Source organism: Macaca nemestrina, chromosome 14, assembly GCF_043159975.1.
Source record: "Macaca nemestrina isolate mMacNem1 chromosome 14, mMacNem.hap1, whole genome shotgun sequence".
NCBI classification, from domain to species: domain Eukaryota; kingdom Metazoa; phylum Chordata; class Mammalia; order Primates; family Cercopithecidae; genus Macaca; species Macaca nemestrina.
The window spans coordinates 67,219,635-67,237,956 of NC_092138.1; the positions used below are offsets into that span (position 1 = coordinate 67,219,635).

The window sequence follows — 18,322 nt, forward strand, 5'->3', positions numbered from 1 at the left end:
ATATTAAAAAAAACTTACATTAAAAAAAATCCCATTTTACTTAGCAATATGTTTTTCTGGGAATATACTTAGAGAAATAAATAGGGATGTGATTAATATTTGGCTGTAAGTATGCTCATCTTAGTGTTTTTTAGTAGTAAAAAATTGTAAGCAATCCAAACACCCAAAAATTGCATATTCATTTTAAAAAGAAGCCGGGCACGGTGGCTCATGCCTGTAATCCCAGCACTTTGCGAGGCTGAGGCAGGCAGATCACCTGAGGTCAGGCAGATCACCTGAGGTCAGGAATTCGTGACCAGCCTGGCCAACCTGACGAAACCCGTCTCTACTAAAAATACAAAAATTAGCGGGGCGTCGTGGCAGGTTCCTGTAATCCCAGCTACTCTGGAAGCTGAGGCATGAGAATCACTTGAATCCAGGAGGTAGAGGTTGCAGTGAGCACCTGGGGGATAGAGCGTGACTCTGTCTCCAAAAAAAAAAAATTTTTTTTAAAGAAAAAAGATTTCGGTTTCTTCATACAGTGAACACTATTCAGCCATTAAAAATGATTTTGTCAATAAATCTTTAATAACATGGCAATATGTTTTTGAGATAATATTAGGTTTAAAACATAGAAATTAAGCTAAACATCAATAAAGTGGTTATTTTTGGTGATGGATTTTTTTTCATTAAAAATATTTTCTTTTCTTTTTTTTTTTTTTTTTTTTTTTTTTTTTTTTTTTGAGACGGAGTCTCACGCTGTTGCCCAGGCTGAAGTGCAGTGGCGCGATCTCGGCTCACTGCAAGCTCTGCCTCCCGGGTTCCCGCCATTCTCCTGCCTCAGCCTCCTGAGTAGCTGGGACTACAGGCGCCCGCCACCGCGCCCGGCTAATTTTTTGTATTTTTAGTAGAGACGGGGTTTCACTGTGGTCTCGATCTCCTGACCTTGTGATCCGCCCGCCTCGGCCTCCCAAAGTGCTGGGATTACAGGCTTGAGCCACCGCGCCCGGCCCAAAAATATTTTCAATAGAAATGTTTTTTGTTATTGTTATTTTTAAAATAAGAGATGGGGTTTCGTCATGTTGCCCAGGCTGGTCTCAAACTCCTGAGCTCAAGCGATCCATCCATCTTGGCCTTCCAAAGTGGAATTATAGGCATGAGCAACCACGCCTGGCCAAGAAATGTATTTTTATAATTAAAAAATAGTTACTGGGAATCACCATAGAATAAATCCATAATGTAATCCCTAGTCATCTCTACTTTCCCATACACAGCATTCCTAACACCGCTTCTCAGAGGGCACCATCCGCTCACATGCCTGTGTACCTTTGCTTACCCCCGGCCACTTAGGTAGTTCCTGCTCGTCTTTTATTCAGTTCAAATGATAACATCATGAAGTCCTTCCCAACCACCCTCTTTGCTTATTCCACACAATTATTTTGTGTAATTATGTAGTTACATTGTCTTTTCTGCTAGGCAGTGAACTCCTCTTTTGTTTATTTTATAAGTATTTGTTGAGTGCGTATGTGTCTGGCACCATGTGTATTGTATACTGCAGATCTAACCATGACCCGAGGCAGACAGGTTCCTTCTGCCTTCAAGGAGTTTATAGTAAAGTTGTTCCTTACAGTATAATTTTTTTTTTTTTTTTTTTTGAGACGGAGTCTCGCTGTGTCTCCCAGGCTGGAGTGCAGTGGCGGGATCTCGGCTCACTGCAAGCTCCGCCTCCCGGATTCACGCCATTCTCCCGCCTCAGCCTCCGAGTAGCTGGGACTACAGGCGCCCGCTACCACACCCGGCTAGTTTTTTCTATTTTTAGTAGAGACGGGGTTTCACCATGTTAGCCAGGATGATCTCGATCTCCTGACCTCGTGATCCACCCGCCTCGGTCTCCCAAAGTGCTGGGATTACAGGCTTGAGCCACCGCGCCCGGCCTTTTTTTTTTTTTTTGAGACGGAGTCTCGCCCTGTTGCCCAGGCAGGAGTGCAGTGGTGCCATCTGGGCTCACTGCAAGCTCTGCCTCCTGGGTTCACGCCATTCTCCTGCCTCAGCCTTCCAGTGGCTGGGATTACAGGTGCTCACCACGACGCCCGGCTAATTTTTTGTAGTTTTAGTAGAGACGGGGTTTCACCAACAGTATAATATTAAGTATTATGATAGAAGCTCCCAGAATGCTTTGGGAGCTCAGAGAATTGGTAGGTCTACCAGGCTGGTTAAACAGGAAAGGCTTCCTGGAGGGGATAACAGCTGAATACAGTTATATGCCACATAACAACGTTTCAGTGAGTGACATCATATACAACAGTGGTTCCAGAAGATTATAATGGAGCTGAAAAATTCCTATTGCCTAATACTTACTGTGTTATACTTTTTATTATTATTTTAGAATGTACTCCTACTTAAAAAAAAAAAAGTAAACTGTAAAACAGCCTTAGGGAGGTTCTTCAGGAGGTACTCCAGAAGAAGCCATTGTTATCAGGAGATGACAGCTCTGTTCCTGTTATTGCCCAGTGGGACAAGATGTGGAGGTGGAAGACAGTGATACTGATGATTTTTACCCTGTGTAGGACTAGGCTAATGTGTGTCTTTGTTTTTAACAAAAAAGTTTAAAAAGTAAACATTTTAATAGAAAAAAGTTTATAAAATAAGGATATAAAGAAAGAACATAGTTTTGTACAGTTGTACAATGTGTTTGTGTTTAAGCTGTTATTACAAAAGAGTCAAAAGTTTAAAAAATTAAAAATTCATTAAGTAAAAAAAGTTATAGTAATCTAAGGTTAATTTATTACTGAAGAAAAAGTTTTAAATTAATTTAGTGTAGCCTAAGTGTACAGTGTTTATAATGTCTACAGTAATGGACAGCAATGCCCTAGGCCTTCACACTGACTCACCCCTCACTCACTGACCCACCCAGAGCAACTCCTGCTCCTGCAAGCTCCATTCATGGTAAGTGCCCTATACAGGTGTAACATTTTAAATCTTTTATACAGTACTTTTACTGTATTTTTTTCTATCTTTCAATATACAAATACTTACAATTGTGTTACAGTTGCCTACAGTATTTAGTACGGTAACATGCTGTGCACATTTGTAGCCTATGAGTGATAGGCTACATACCATATATACCATATAACCTCAGTGCGTACCATCTAGGTTTGTGTAAGTTCATTGTATGATGTTCACACAACAACAAAATCACCTAAGGACACATTTCTCAGAATGTATTCCATCATTAAGCGACACATGATGGTATTAAAAAGAAAGCAAGAATTAGCCACATCCAGGGGCAGGAGGAAGGTTGTTTCAGGTAGCAGAAACAACCTGTGTAAACGCCTGGTATTTGAAAACCATGATCAATTTTAGGAAAGTCGTTATGGTATTTGTGGATATTGAGGTTGATTTCTGACAATTATATGTAAATTTATCTTGGAAGAAGCACCAGAATTCATTTCTTTGGTAAGAGATTAGGGTAACAGCATGTATTACAGAAGGCATCCTAATGTTGAACAAAAATTCAAGTGTGAATAGTAGTTTATTTTTTAAGCATTTGTATTAAATATATTCTCACTAAGGATTGAGAAGTTAGTGTAAAATAATAAAAAGTCTGAATTATATAGTATTTTAAGTCTTATTTTGTAATCTTGACTGGTCCTAATAAAATGTTGCTAAAAGATTATGTGGGAAATACCTTTGAGTTAAAAGATTTTTAAAAATGGCAATTTTTACATCAATTTTTGTGTGTAAATGTGTTTTAAATAGAAAAAGATGTTACTTATAGCAGAGCAAATATTTCTCATGATTTTGATTATGTGTAATGTGTCCCTCTCGGCAATCAAGTCTTCAAAACTTTCTCTATCTCCTATTAAATTCTCTCTCATCATTTTTGTTTCCTATAGAGATTCTGAAGTTCTTTTTTTCCCTTCTGTCACTGTTTTCCAAACACTTACCCCTATTTCCAATTTCAAATAAAAATCAGTAATTTAAAGCAAATGGATCCAATTGCAATGTGACTGCCATTAAATCATAGTATCCTGGCTCTGTGATTATGCAAAGTATACTTTTTATAGTATATCAGAGTCATTGGGTTTATATAGTGAGTGTGTAGTCCTTTTTTTCTTTCTTTCTTGACTAGGTAATATAGTGACTGTTTCTGAAATCAATTTTCCTTTAAAAAGAGACTAAATGAACCAGGGTTTTGTTTTTCTGCTTTTATAGATTTCTTGATAACCGGCTGTTTGCTACCTGCTCTGATGACACTACAATAGCACTATGGGATCTGAGAAAATTGAACACCAAAGTATGCACTTTACATGGTCACACTAGCTGGGTGAAGAACATCGAATATGATACTAATACAAGACTCTTAGTAACATCAGGATTTGATGGAAATGTCATTATTTGGGACACTAACAGGTTTGTGAATAGGAGACCATGTTAGGATTATGAACAAAAACATTTTTTTAAAGATGATGAACAAATTCAGTGTTCTGTCCTAGCCTCAAGAAAGAAACTGGCTTTAGGAAAAACAACCAAAAAGTGATGATATCGTTAATTGTACTTACTCATATATTGCAACTGAAAATTTTAGGAGAAAATGATACAGGAAGGAGACCAAGTAGTATAGTTAGTGATGAAAACTGTCTTATAAAAAGAGTTTCCTGAATTTAAGGAAAAATATTTTTGTTATTTCTCCTGCGAAACTAAACTGTTTCTCACTTTTTCTTCCTTCAATTCTACATATATTTATTTTGCAATTTTTGTTCTTTTGTTTTCATGCATTAAAAGAGTAGTTCTCATTTGGAGTGGTACTGATCTCAAAGGGAGTGTTTAGAAATAAAGCGTGGGGCAGTTTTGGTTGTCACTACGGGGAAAGACAGCTATCTACTAGCATTTAGTCGGCAAGGACCAGAGTTTCTAAACATCCTGCAGTACACAGGTCAGTGTGCAGAGTGGACTAGTTGTCCCACCTAAAATGCCAGTTATGCCTCTGTTGTGAAACATTCCAACAAAATGTCTCCTTTTAAAGAAATTGATACTTACAGAGTTGAAGTTTGAAAAATAATTGAAACATGCCTGTTTTGCTAGCCATGGTGAAATGATAATACAGTAAACACACCATGATCATTTCTATGTGTATTTGTTTTTGTTGTTGTTCTGAGACAGGGTCTCGCATTGTCACCCAGGCTGTAGTGCAGTGGTGCAGTCACAGCTCACTGCAGCCTGGATCTCCTAGGCTTAAGTGATCCTCCTGCCTCAGACTCCTGAGTAGCTTGGACTATAGGCATGTGCCACCGTGCCCACCTAATTTTTTAATTTTTGTAGAGACGGGGTCTCCCTATGCTGCCCAGGCTGGTCTTGAACTCCTGGGCTCTAGTGATCCTCCTGCCTCAGCTCCCAAAGTACAAGGATTACAGGCATGAGCCACTGTGTGTGGCCATCATGTTTGGAATATTCTTTTTAGAGGTCATATGTAAAAAGAGAGGGGCTATTCTTAGAGACTTGTAGCTACCCATACTTTTGAGTGGAAGACAAAACTATTGGTTATCTTTAGACAAAGACAAGCATACCTACTAAATGAATTTGTTTACTAAAATTTAGAAATAAAATTTGAATAGAAATATAAATGATAACTTCCAAATTAGTAGAGGGTAAAAAACTAATAAAACATGATGAATCCCATAGAAGCAGAGAAGGGAAGGAAAAAAGAGAATTATTTAAAAGAAAAGATAAGTTAAGAAGCACAAAACTGTCATATACTGCAACTAAAAATGTTGGAGAAAATTATACAGGAAGGAGACCAAGTTGTATAGTTCATGATGAAAACTGGCTTATAAAATAAATTTCCTTAATTTCAGGAAAAATATTTTTTGTTATTTCACAAAGCATAAAACTGGTAGGCAGATAACCTAAGCTTCAATCCAAATATTAATAATTGTGATAAACGTATATGGACTAAACTGTCCAGTTAAAAATAGACAGTGTTAGATTAGATTAAAAATAAAACAGAGCTGTATTTTCTTTGTAAGGGACATAGTTAAAACATACAAACCCAGAAAAGTTGAAAGTAAAAGGATGAGAAAAAACAGAATTACACATCAAAGACAAAACAGTTGTAGCTACATTAATAGCAGACAAAATAAAGTTTAAGGCAAAAAGCATTATTGATAAAAAGGTACTATAACAAAAGATTAATTTCACTAAAATATAAAAGCTTATATGCACCTAAAAACATAGCATAAAAATATAAAAAGCAAAAGTGGAGAGAATTACAAGAAAGAAGTGAGAAATCTCCATCTCAGTGGAAAATATTAACAGCATTCTCTCATTTACTAATAGATAAGATAGACAAAAATGGGCCGGGTGTGGTGGCTCACGCCTGTAATCCCAGCACTTTGGGAGGCTGAGGTGGGCAGATGACGTGAGGTCAGGAGACCAGCCTGGCCAACATGGTGAAACTCTGTCTCTACTAAGAATACAAAATTTAGGCCAGGTGTGGTGGCTCACACCTGTAATCCCAGCACTTCGGAAGGCCAAGGTGGGTGGATCACCTGAGGTCAGGAGTTCGAGACCAGCCTGGCCAGCATGGCAAAACCCCATCTCTACTAAACATACAAAAAAAGCCAGGCGTGGTGGCTGGCGCCTGTAATCCCAGCTACTTGGGAGGCTGAGGCAGGAGAATCACTTGAACCCAAGAGGTGGAGGTTGCAGTGAGCTGAGATTGCACCACTGTACTCCAGCCTGGGCCACAGAATGAGACTCCGTCTCAAAACAATAACAACAACAACAACAACAAAAAAAAAAACCACAAAAATTAGCAGGGCCTAGTGGCACACGCCTGTAATCCCAGCTACTTGGGAGACTGAGGCAGGAGAATCGCTTGAACCTGGGAGGCAGAGGTTGCAGTGAGGCAGCCTGGGTGACAGAGTGAGATTCCGTCTAAACAGCAACAACAACAAACAAAGAAAAATGGATAAGGCTGTGGAAGATTTAAATATTATTAATAAGCTTGATGTATTACACATATTTAGAATTCCGCTCCCAACAACTAGTAAAAATATCCTCTGAAGCACACTTAGAACAGGTACAAAAATTGAGCATGTACTGAACTACAAAGTAGGTTTCAGCTGGTACCAAAGAACTATTATTATACAAACCATTTTCCCTGTTCTTAGTATCATTTAGTTATTAATTAAAAAGTCTCATGTTTAGAGACTTATAAACTCGCTTTTAAATAATTTATGAATCAAAGAAGAAATCATACTGAAGATAGGTTGAAAACTGATGAACTAAGCATCTTCCTCAAAAAACTGGAAAAAAGTAAAAGGATAAACCCAATGAAAGTAGATGTATGGAAATGATAAGTGTAAAAGCACAAAACTGATGATATTAAAAATGAAAATATAATAGAGGATTTTTTAAAGCCTGCTCTTTTAAAAAAGCTAATTGAATAGGCAATTCTCTGGCAAGATTCATCAAGAAAAAAAAGACAAAAATAACTAATATCAGCAACAAAAAAGGAGACAACAGTATAGAATAAGACGATAGATGAGCTTTATTCCCTATATACTTGAAAACTTTGATGAAATAGGCAGTTTACTAAAAAATACACCTTAGCAAAACTGGCAAAGGAAGAAATAGAAAACCTGAAATACACCTATTACTAGGACTAATATTTAGCCAATATGTACTGGTTCAGCTGAAGCACTGTGAAAAGATTGAACTTCTTCCATACTAATTCGTAAATAGGCAGTGCCCTGAGTTACCCTCTGACACCCTCTGACTACCCAGGCCCCTCTTCTAGAAATACCTCCCTCAAAACCTTCCCATGATTCAGTAGCAAAAGCCCCCGTTACACAATATGGCGATTCCAGGACCCTGTTCCAGCACAGCCATCTGCATCTATTCTGACTGGCAAGTGTTTGTGCAGTGCTTGTTATTTAAATATTCTGAATATCACCTCTGCCACAGCCATTAAAGAAATGGAAAAAATGAATTAAAACCTACCTACAGTACTAATAAAAGAGCAGTTCTGTACATTTTACAGGTGACTTCTACCAAATACTGCAAATAAGAGAACATTCTAATTTTATTAAACTGATCAGATTATTGAAAAAGGGAATTCTTACATCATGTATAAAACTAGTATGACCATGATACTTGAACTTAACAAAGATAATATTTTAAAAAAAGAAAGGCAAATCTGCATTATGAATGTAAATACAAATATTCTAAATGCAAGGAAATTGAACCCTACATTATAGAAAATATCATGACCAAGTCGGGCTTACTCAAGGAATGAAAAGATGGTTTATCAATAGAAACTGTATTAATATAATTATCCCCATTAACAGATAAAATGGGTAAATTTGTATGATTGTTTCAAATGAGGAATAAAATTCAACATTCAGTCATAATTAAAAACAAGAGAGGAGACATCATAACCAACCTTACAAAAATTAAAAGGATTAATAAGGAGTACTATGAGCAACTTTATAGCAACAAATTCGGCAACATAGATGAACAGGTAGACACCTAGGTAGTCACAAATTACTGAAACTGACTTAAGATAAATAGAAAATCTATAGACTTATAGACCTACAGCAAGTAAAGAAATCAAATTGGTAATTTTTTTTTATTTTTTTAAGATGGAATCATTGCAACCTCTGCTTCCCGGGTTCAAGTGATCCTCCTGCCTCAGCCTCCTAAGTAGCTGGGATTACAGGCATCCGCCACCACCCCGGCTAACTTTTGTATTTTTACAAAAGTTAGAGACAGGGTTTCACCATGTTGGTCAGGCTGGTCTCAAACTCCTGACCTCAGTGATCTGCCCGCCTTGGCCTCCCAAAGTGCTGAGACTACAGGTGTGAGCCACTGTGACTGGCCTGAATTGGTAATTTAAAAATACTCCCACAGTGAAAAGCCCAGAATCAAATGGCTTCACTGATTAATTCTACCAAATATTTACATAGTAAATAATAACAATCCTTCACAAACTCTTCCAGAATATAGAGGAGACAGGATACTTTCCAACTCATTCTTTGAGTCTAGTATTATTCTGATACTAAAACCAGACAGATACCATACGAATAGAAACTACAGGGCTGGGTGTCGTGGCTTATGCTTGTAATCCTAGCATTTTGAGAGACCAAGGCAGGCTGATCACTTGAGGTCAGGAGTTCAAGACCAGCCTGGCCAACATGGTGAAACCCCATCTCTACTAAAAATACAAAAATTAGCCGGGCGTGGTGGTGCATGCCTGTAATCCCAGCTACTCGGGAGGCTGAGGCAGGAGAATCCCGTGAACCCAGAAGGTGGAAGTTGCAGTGAGCCAAGATCACACCATTGCACTCCAGCCTGGGGGACAAGAGCGAAACTCCGTCTCAAAAAAAAAAAAAAAAAGGAATAGAAGCCACAAATATTCCTTAAAAAAAAAAAAAACTCATGGAAAATCCTCAACAAAATATTAGCAAATCTAACAATATATATAAACATTTTTATGTCATCACCAAGTGGAATTTATCCCAGGAATACAGGGTTGGTTTAACTCCCAAAATCAGTTAATGTAATACATCATACTAATCAAGTTCAAAACCCATATGATCATCAAGACAGAAAAGCACTTGACAAAATCTCCTTGTGATAAAACTAGGCATAAAAGGGAATGTATTCAACAGCTAAGAATCTTGCTTAACATTGAAAGACTGAATGCATTCCCCCTAAGATTGGAAGCAAGGCTCTCACCACTTTTATTTGAAATTATACTGGAGGTACAACATTGCACTGGAAGTGCAATCAGGTGAAAAAAAAAAAAAAAGAAGAAAAGGCATTCATATTGAAAAGGAAGAAGTAAAACTGTCTTCATATGCAGGAGGTATGTTTCTGTATATAGAAAATAGTAAGGAATCTACCAAGAAATCCACTAGACCTAATAAACAAGTTTAGTAAATTCACAGGATATACAATCAATTGTATTTCTACTTATAAGCAATGAACAATCCAAAATTGAATGAAGAAAATAATTTCATTCGCAATAGCATCAAAAAGGGTAAAATACATAGGAATAAATTTAACAAAAGAGGTATGAGATTTGCACACTGAAAACTATAAAACATTGCTGAAGGGAATATAAGAAGTTGTAAATAAATGGGGAGATAGTCCATGTTCGTGGATTGGAAGACTCCATATTATTAATTAATAACAAGTATTGGCAAGAATGTGGGGAAACTGGAACCCTCATTGCTGAAACCCACATTGCTGGTGGGAATGTAAAATAGAATAGCCACTTTAGAAAACAATTTGGCAGTTTCATAAAATGTTAAACATGGAGTTACCATATGATCCACCAATTCCACTCCTAGATATCTACTCAAGAGAAATGAACATATATGGCCACACAAAGACTTATACATGAATGTTTATAGTAGCACTCATAATAAGCAAAAAATGGAACCAATCCAAATATCCAGCAAGTGGTAAATAGATAAACAAAATGTGGTATATGTATGCAACAGAATACTATTTGGCAATGAAAACAAAGAATTGATACATGCTACGACATGGATGAACCTCAAAAAAGTATGCTGGGTGAAAAAAGCCAATTTGCAAAAGACTACTTACTGTACGATTCTATTTATATGAAATATCCAGAACAGGTAAATCTATAGAGATAGAAAGTTGATTAGTGGTTGCCCAGAGCTAGAGTGGGAACATGATTGCTAATGGGCAGGAGGAATCTCTTAAGGTGATGAAAATGTTCTGAAACTGGATTGTGTTGATGATTGCACATCCCTGTAAATTTACTAAAAAATTACTTAATTGTGGCCTGGCATGGTGGCTTACGCCTGTAATCCCAGCACTTTGGGAGGCCGAGATGGGTGGATCACCTGAGGTCAAGAGTTTGAGACCGGCCTGGCCAACATGGTGAAACCCCGTCTCTACTAAAAATACAAAAATTAGCAGGGCATGGTGGTGGGCGCCTGTAATCCCAGCTACTCGGAAGGCTAAGGCAGGAGAATTGCTTGATCTGGAAGGCAGAGGTTCCAGTGAGCCAAGATTGCACCACTACACTCCAGCCTGGGCGACAGAGCGAGACTCCGTCTCAAAAATAAATAAATAAATAATAAATAAAAATAAATAAATAATTACTTAATTTATACCTAAAATGAGTGAGTTTTATGGCATGTAAGTTATACCTCAATGAAACTCCTGAATCATTAATTAACTAGAGATAGAAGGAAATTTACCAAACGTATATACTAAAAAATTACAGCACATTTTAAAATGGTGAACCTTAAGAAGTTTTCTCCCTAAAATCTGGAAGAAGAACTTGCTCACTGTTACCACTACTGTTCATCAGTGTCATGGGGTGGGTGAAGTGGGGGAGGGTACTAGTTGGTGCAATAAAAGAAGGAAGAAAACAATTATATATGGATTAGAAAGAAGAAAACAATATTATTCACAGATGATATATCAGGGGTTGGCAAACTATTTCTGTAAAGGACCAGGTAGTACATATTTTAGGCTTTGTATGATACACAGTCTCTGAGCCATCATAGATGTACATAAATGAATACATGTGGCTGCGTTCATAAAAACTTTATAAAACCAGGCAGTGGTCAGGCACAGTGGTTCATGCCTATAATCTCATCACTTTGGGAGGCCAAGGTGGGAGGATTGTGTAAGCCCAGGAGTTTGAGACCAGCCTAGGCAACGTAGTGAGACCTCATCTCCAAAAAAATTTTAAAACATGGCCAGGTGCGGTGGCTCACGCCTGTAATCCCAGCACTTTGGGAGGCTGAGGCAGGCAGATCACAAGGTCAGGAGTTCAAGACCAGCCTGATCAACATAGTGAAACCCCCATCTCTACTAAAAATACAAAAAAAAATTAGCTGGGTATGGTGGCGGGTGCCTGTAATCCCAGCTACTCGGGAGGCTAAGGCAGAATTGCTTGAACCTGAGAGGCAGAGGTTGCAGTGAGCTGAGATCGCACCACTGCATTCCAGCCTGGGCAACAGTGCAAGACCCCGTCTCAACAACAACAAAAAACTTAAAACATTAGCCAGATGTGGCTGTGTGCACCTGTAGTCCCAGGTACTCAGGAGGGCGAGACAGGAGGACTCCTGAGCCCTGGAGTTCAATGTTGCAGTGAGCCATGATTGCACCACTGCACTCTAGCCTGGGCAACAGATGGACACCCTGTCTTTAAAACATAAAATAAATAAAACCAGTAAGTGGGCCAAATTTGGCCCATAGGCCAAAGTTTTCTAATCCTTGATCTATATAGAAAATCTTAGAAATTTCTCAGATAAATTACCAGAATTAGTAAGAATTAACAAAGGTCATTAGATATAAATTATGGAAGAGAGTAGGGAGGTTCCTCAAAAACTTAAAAATAGAACTGCCATATAAATCCAACAATCCTTCTACTAGGTATATATCCAAAGGAAATTAAATTACTATGTCGAAAAGATATCTGCATTCCCATGTTCACTGCAGCACTATTCATAGTAGCCAAGATATGGAGTTAACCTAAACGTCCATCAATGAATGAATGGATTTAAAATGTTGTAATATACACAGCAAAATGCTATTCAGCCTTAAAAAAGAAGGAAAAATTGTCATTTGCAACAACATGAATGAGCCTGGAGGACATTATATTAAGCAAAATAAGCCAGGCTCAGAAAGACAAATATCACTTACATGTAGAATATAAAAAAGTCAAAAACTCATAGAAGCAGATAGTAGAATGGTGGTTACCAGGGACTGGGACAGGTAGGTGAAGTACAGTGGAGGGAAATTTTGAAAATACAACATTTCAATTAGGAGGAATAAGTTCAAGAGATTTATATTGTACAATATCACGACCACTGTTAATGACAATTTACTGTTGTTATTATATATAATTGAAATTTGTTAAAAGTAGATTTTAAGTGTTATCATAAATGCTAAGTATGCGAGGAGATATATATATATATATATATATAAATTAGCTTGATTTAGCCATTCCACAATATATACATATTTCAAACATCATGTACACCATTAAAAAAATTTATTTTTTAGGCCTGGCACGGTGCCTCACACCTATAATTCCAGCATTTTGGGAGGCCAAGGCAGGTGCATCACTTGAGGTCAGGAGTTTGAGAGCAGCCTGGCCAACATGGTGAAACCCTGTCTGTACTAAAAATACAAAGATTAGCCGGGTGTGGTGCCGCACACCTGTAATCCCAGCTACTCGGGAGGCTAAGGCAGGAGCATTGCTTGAACCTGGGAAGAGGAGGCTGCAGTGAACCGAGATTGTGCCACTGCACTCCAGCCTGGGCAACAGGCTGGAATACAGTGGCACAATCATAGTTTACTACCACCTTGACCTCCTGGGCTCAAGCCATCCTCCTACCTCAGCCTCTCAAGTACCTGGGACCCCAGGTGTGCGATACTCTGCCTGGCTACTTTTACATTTTTTCATAGAGACAGCATCTCATTATGTTGCCCATGCTGGTCTGTAACTCCTGGCTCGAGTGATCCTCCCACCTTGGCCTCCCAAAGTGCTGGGATTACAGGCATGAGCCACTGCACCTAGCCAACAAGGAAATTTTAAAATAAAGGGCATAAACTGCCTGGGCACAGTGGCTCATGCCTGTAATCCCAGCACTTTGGGAAGCCGAGGCAGGTGGATCACTTGAGGTCAGGAGTTTGAGATCAGCCTGGCCAACATGGTAAAACCCCGTCTTTACTAAAAACACAAAAATTAGCTGGGCGTGGTGGCAGGTGCTTGTAATCCCAGTTACTTGGGAGGCTGAGGTGGGAGAATCGCTTGAACCTGGGAGGTGGAGGTTGCAGTGAGCCAAGATCATGCCACTGCATTGGGCGACAGAGTGAGACTCTGTCTCAAAAAAAAAAAAAGACACATATATATATGAGAAAAAGACATATATATATATATATATATATATATGAGAAAATAGATATTGAAAAGTTACCCAGAATATAACATATGGAAATGAAAAGATAGAAAATATAAAGGAGCAAGTTATAAGAAAAGGAGAGTCAAACCTGAATGTTTCATACATATATTTGGAGCTCCAAAAGAATAGAGAAAATCAGCGATAGACAATATTGGAATAATGCCTGAGAAACTTTCAGAATATATGAATAATATGAATCTTAAGACTTGGAAAGTCAAACAAATCCCAATAAAGATAAATAAAAAAAGATCCAAATTTACATATACTGGTGAAATTGCAGTGTATGTAAATTTCATATGTAATTTAGACATATGCAAATATGTCTAAAGACAGAGAGAAGATTAACCAGAGGGGGAAAAAAGATAAATTACTCAAAGTAACAGTCAGACTAATAGCAGACTCACAAATAGTAACAATGGAAGATAGAACTCTGTGGAAAATTATCCTAAATATTCAGAAAGCAACAACGACCTAAAATTATATGCTCAGCTAAACCTTTATTCAATAAGATGAGTTGAGCTGGGCATAGTGGCTCTCAAGTGGGAGGATCACTTGAGACCAGGAATTCAAGACTAGCCTGGGCAACATAGCAAGACCCCATCTCTTCAGAAAATTTAAAAATGAGTCAGGAGTGGTGGTGCACACCTGTAGTTCCAGCTACGTGGAAGGCTGAAGTGGGAAGATCCCTTGAGCCTGGGAATTTGAGGTTATAGTGAGCTATGATTGTGCCACTGCACCCCAGCCTGGGCAACAGAGGAAGACCCAGTCTCTTAAAAAAGAGTGAAATAAAGATTTTCAGAACAGGCCGGGCATGGTGCTCACGCCTGTAATCCCAGCACTTTGGGAGGCCAAGGCAGTGGATCACCAGAGGTCAGTAGTTTGAGACCACCCTGGCTAACATGGTGAAACCCTGTCTCTACTAAAAATATGAAAAATTAGCTGGATGTGGTGGCAGATGCCTGTAATCCCAGCTACTCGGGAGATTTATATTGTACAACATGACCACTGTTAATAACAATTTACTGTTATTATATATAATTGAAATTTGTTAAAAGTAGATTTTAAGTGTTATCATCATAAATGCTAGGTATGTGAGGATATATATATATATATATATATATATATATATATATAAAAATTAGCTTGATTTAGCCATTCCACAATATATATATATTTCAAACATCATGTACACCATTAAAAAAATTTATCTTTTTTTAAAGGCTGAGGCAGGAGAATCGCTTAAACCCGGGAGGCGGAGGTCGCAGTGAGCCAAGATTGTGCCATTGCACTTCAGCCTGGGCAACAAGAGTGAAACTCTGTCTCAAAAAAAATAAAATAAAATAAAAAAGATTTTCAGAACAATAAAAAATGAGAGAATTTACCTCAACAAAGTCTAACTTTAAAAAATTCTGGCCGGGTGCAGTGGTTCATGCCTGTAATCCCAGGCATGGGTGTGGTGGCATGTGCCTGTAATCCCAGCTACTTGGGAGGCTGAGGCAGGAGAATCACTTGAACCCAGCAGGCAGAGGTTGCAGTGAGCCGAGAGAGTACCATTGCACTCCAGCCTGAGCAACAAGAGCAAAACTCCATCTCAAAACAAAAAAAAAAAATTCTGAGGAATGCACTTCAGAAAGAAAGGATCAAAAAGGAATGTTGGAGATGAATGAAGGAATAATGAGCAAAAACATTATTAAGCATGTGTGTAAATCTAAAGATACATTGACTGTAAATTCTATTTTTTTAACAGCCTGAAGTTTTACAACTTTTTCTTCTGGTACTCATTTTCACTATATTTTCTCATAGAATTATATCCTGTTATATGCTCAGGCTGGTGTACAGTGGCGCAATCATAGCTCACTGCACCCTCCACATTCCAGGCTCAAACCATCCTCCCACCTCAGTCTCCAGCTAATTTTTAATATTTTGTAGAGACGGGGTCTTGCTATGTTGCCCAGGTTGGTCTTGAACTCCTGGGCTCCATCTGTCCTCCCGCCTCAGCCTCCCAAAGTGTTGGGATTACAGGCGTGAGTCACCACCCCCAGCCTACTGATCATTCTTATCGGTATCAAAAATATGCATGTAAACTGACATTAATTTTTAAAATTGTTTTCTGTGACCACAGGGCTATTAGTGTTACATTTCTTCTGGATTTAATGATCATTACAATATTATTAGCCTACAATTGATTAAAACAACATATATTATTTTAAATAATAATTATTAACATAAAATAAAATTTATTGGAAAGACATCTCATTTTTGAAGTTTCCTTTTTTTTTTTTTTTTTGAATAGAGATAGCGTCTATCTATCTGTCACCCAGGCTGGAGTGCAGTGGTGTGATCATAGCTCACTGCAGCCTCAAACTCCTAGGCTCAAGTGATCCTCCCACCTCAGCCTCCTGAGTAGTTGGAACTGTGAGTGCACACCACCACACTCAGCTAATTTATTTTAATTTTTTAAATTTTTGTAGAGATGGGGTCACCATCTTGCCCAGGATGGTCTTGAACTCCTAGGCTCAAGCAATCCTCCTGCCTTGGCCTCCCAAAGTGCTGGGGTTACAGGCATGAGCCACCATGCCTGGCCTCAAATATTTTTTAATTGACACATTGTAACTGTATGCATTTATAGGGTACAATTTGATGTCTTGATACATGTATGTTGTATAATGAGCAAATCAGTATTAGCATGCACTTATCATTCCTTTGCAGTAAGGACATGTAACAGTCACTCTTCTAGCTATTTTATAATATACTATATCTTACTACTAACCATCATCACCCTACTGTGAAATATAATACCCTAGAACTTATTCCTCCTAATTGTAACTTTGAGCCCACTGACCAAGCTCACGTCATCCTCCCTAAATTTTATTTTGAAGGGCAAAAATATGATTATTACTGAACCGTTATATTTATGATAACTCTAGATTTTGTTGGCTTGGTTTCTCCTGTAGGTATACAGAAGATGGGTGTCCACATAAGAAATTCTTTCACACACGTTTTCTTATGCGAATGAGGTTAACACCAGATTGTTCCAAAATGTTGATTTCAACGTCCTCTGGATATCTCTTAATTTTGCATGATCTTGACTTAACTAAGTCTTTAGAAGTAGGCAGCTATCCCATTTTAAGAGCAAGAAGAACTACTTCAAGTTCAGGTAAGCTTTTCTTTTTTAGTCAAAAAGATTTTTCTCAAGAATCTCAAACAGAGAGATAATATATGTTTCTTTTCTGAGAATGATAGCAGGAAAGGGGAAGACAAAAGGCATTCTTTAGAAAGCTCAGTGATGGGTTTTTATCCAAGCAAGTGTAATGATTTGTATGTATCTCTGACATATCATTCATATGTACCTCTGAATCACAAATGGACTAGGAGGAATAACTGCCAACCCTAACGTATTTTCTTTTAGCTTTATGCTAGCCACAGGATCTTTTCATCAGTAATTTTAAATCATCACTATCTCAAAAATTAGTGATGGCACAAGGTCTTAAGTCCTTCTGGAATCAAGCAGAGCTTTTATTAAGTTATGGTCAATACAGAGTTTTAGTTTTAAGTCTATCTGTGTCCTAGACTTATAGATGTCCAGACACAGATAGTTGGTGCCATCTTATCTCATTACTCTCTAAACACTCTCTTGCTAAAACTCTGTCTCTTCTCCCATTGCTGATTTTGTTAGACTTAAGTGAATTTAGGGTTCAGAAAAACTTAAGTATTGTATTTTATCAACATTATGTGATTTAAAAAAGACTATATTTCATCTACCTTTGGGAAAGAGGTGAGTGGTTTACATTATGAACAAATTTATATAATTTACGTTATAAACAAAATCCAGGGGAAAAAAGACGTAAGCATTTGGAACATAGAATGCTAATAAATTGCTATTAAAAGGCAGCTTCGAATGGTTGGGACCAGGTACAGGGGCTCACACCTGTAATCCCATGACTTTGGGAGGCCAAGGTGGGAGGATCGCTTGAGCCCAGGAGTTCAAGAGTAGCCTGGGCAACATAGGGAGACCTCATCTCTACAAATAACTTAAAAATTTAGCCAGGCGCAGTGGCTCACGCTTGTAATCCTAGCACTTTGGGAGACTGAGGTGGGCGGATCGCTTGAGCCTGGGAGTTTGTGACCAGCCTGCACAACATGGTGAAACCCTGTCTGTACGAAAAATACAAAAATTAGCCAGATATGCTAGCATGCATCTGTAGTCCCATCTACTGGGGAAGCTGGGGCAGGAGGATCACCTGAGCCTGGCAGGTTGAGGCAGCAGTGAGCCATGATTGCGCCCCACTGCACTCCAGCCTGGGCAACAGAGAGAGACCCTGTGTCCAAAAAAAAAAAAAAAAAAAAAAGAAAAGAAAAAAAAGAAAAAGAAAAGAAAA

General features: G+C 38.2%; 1 protein-coding gene across 2 annotated transcripts in view; it reads left to right on the top strand.

Moving 5' to 3' along the window:
- The window catches only part of LOC105477169 (DDB1 and CUL4 associated factor 10), a 65,917-nt gene that overhangs the window by 41,677 nt on the left and 5,918 nt on the right, over positions 1-18,322 (top strand). Inside the window, exons 3-4 of one of the 2 annotated variants that reach the window (XM_011733545.3) lie at positions 4,195-4,392; positions 16,898-17,100. In XM_011733545.3, coding sequence (XP_011731847.1) covers positions 4,195-4,392; positions 16,898-17,100 — 401 coding nt within the window. The remainder of the gene's footprint in view (positions 1-4,194; positions 4,393-16,897; positions 17,101-18,322) is intronic. The other variant, XM_011733546.3, reaches the window with a different exon arrangement.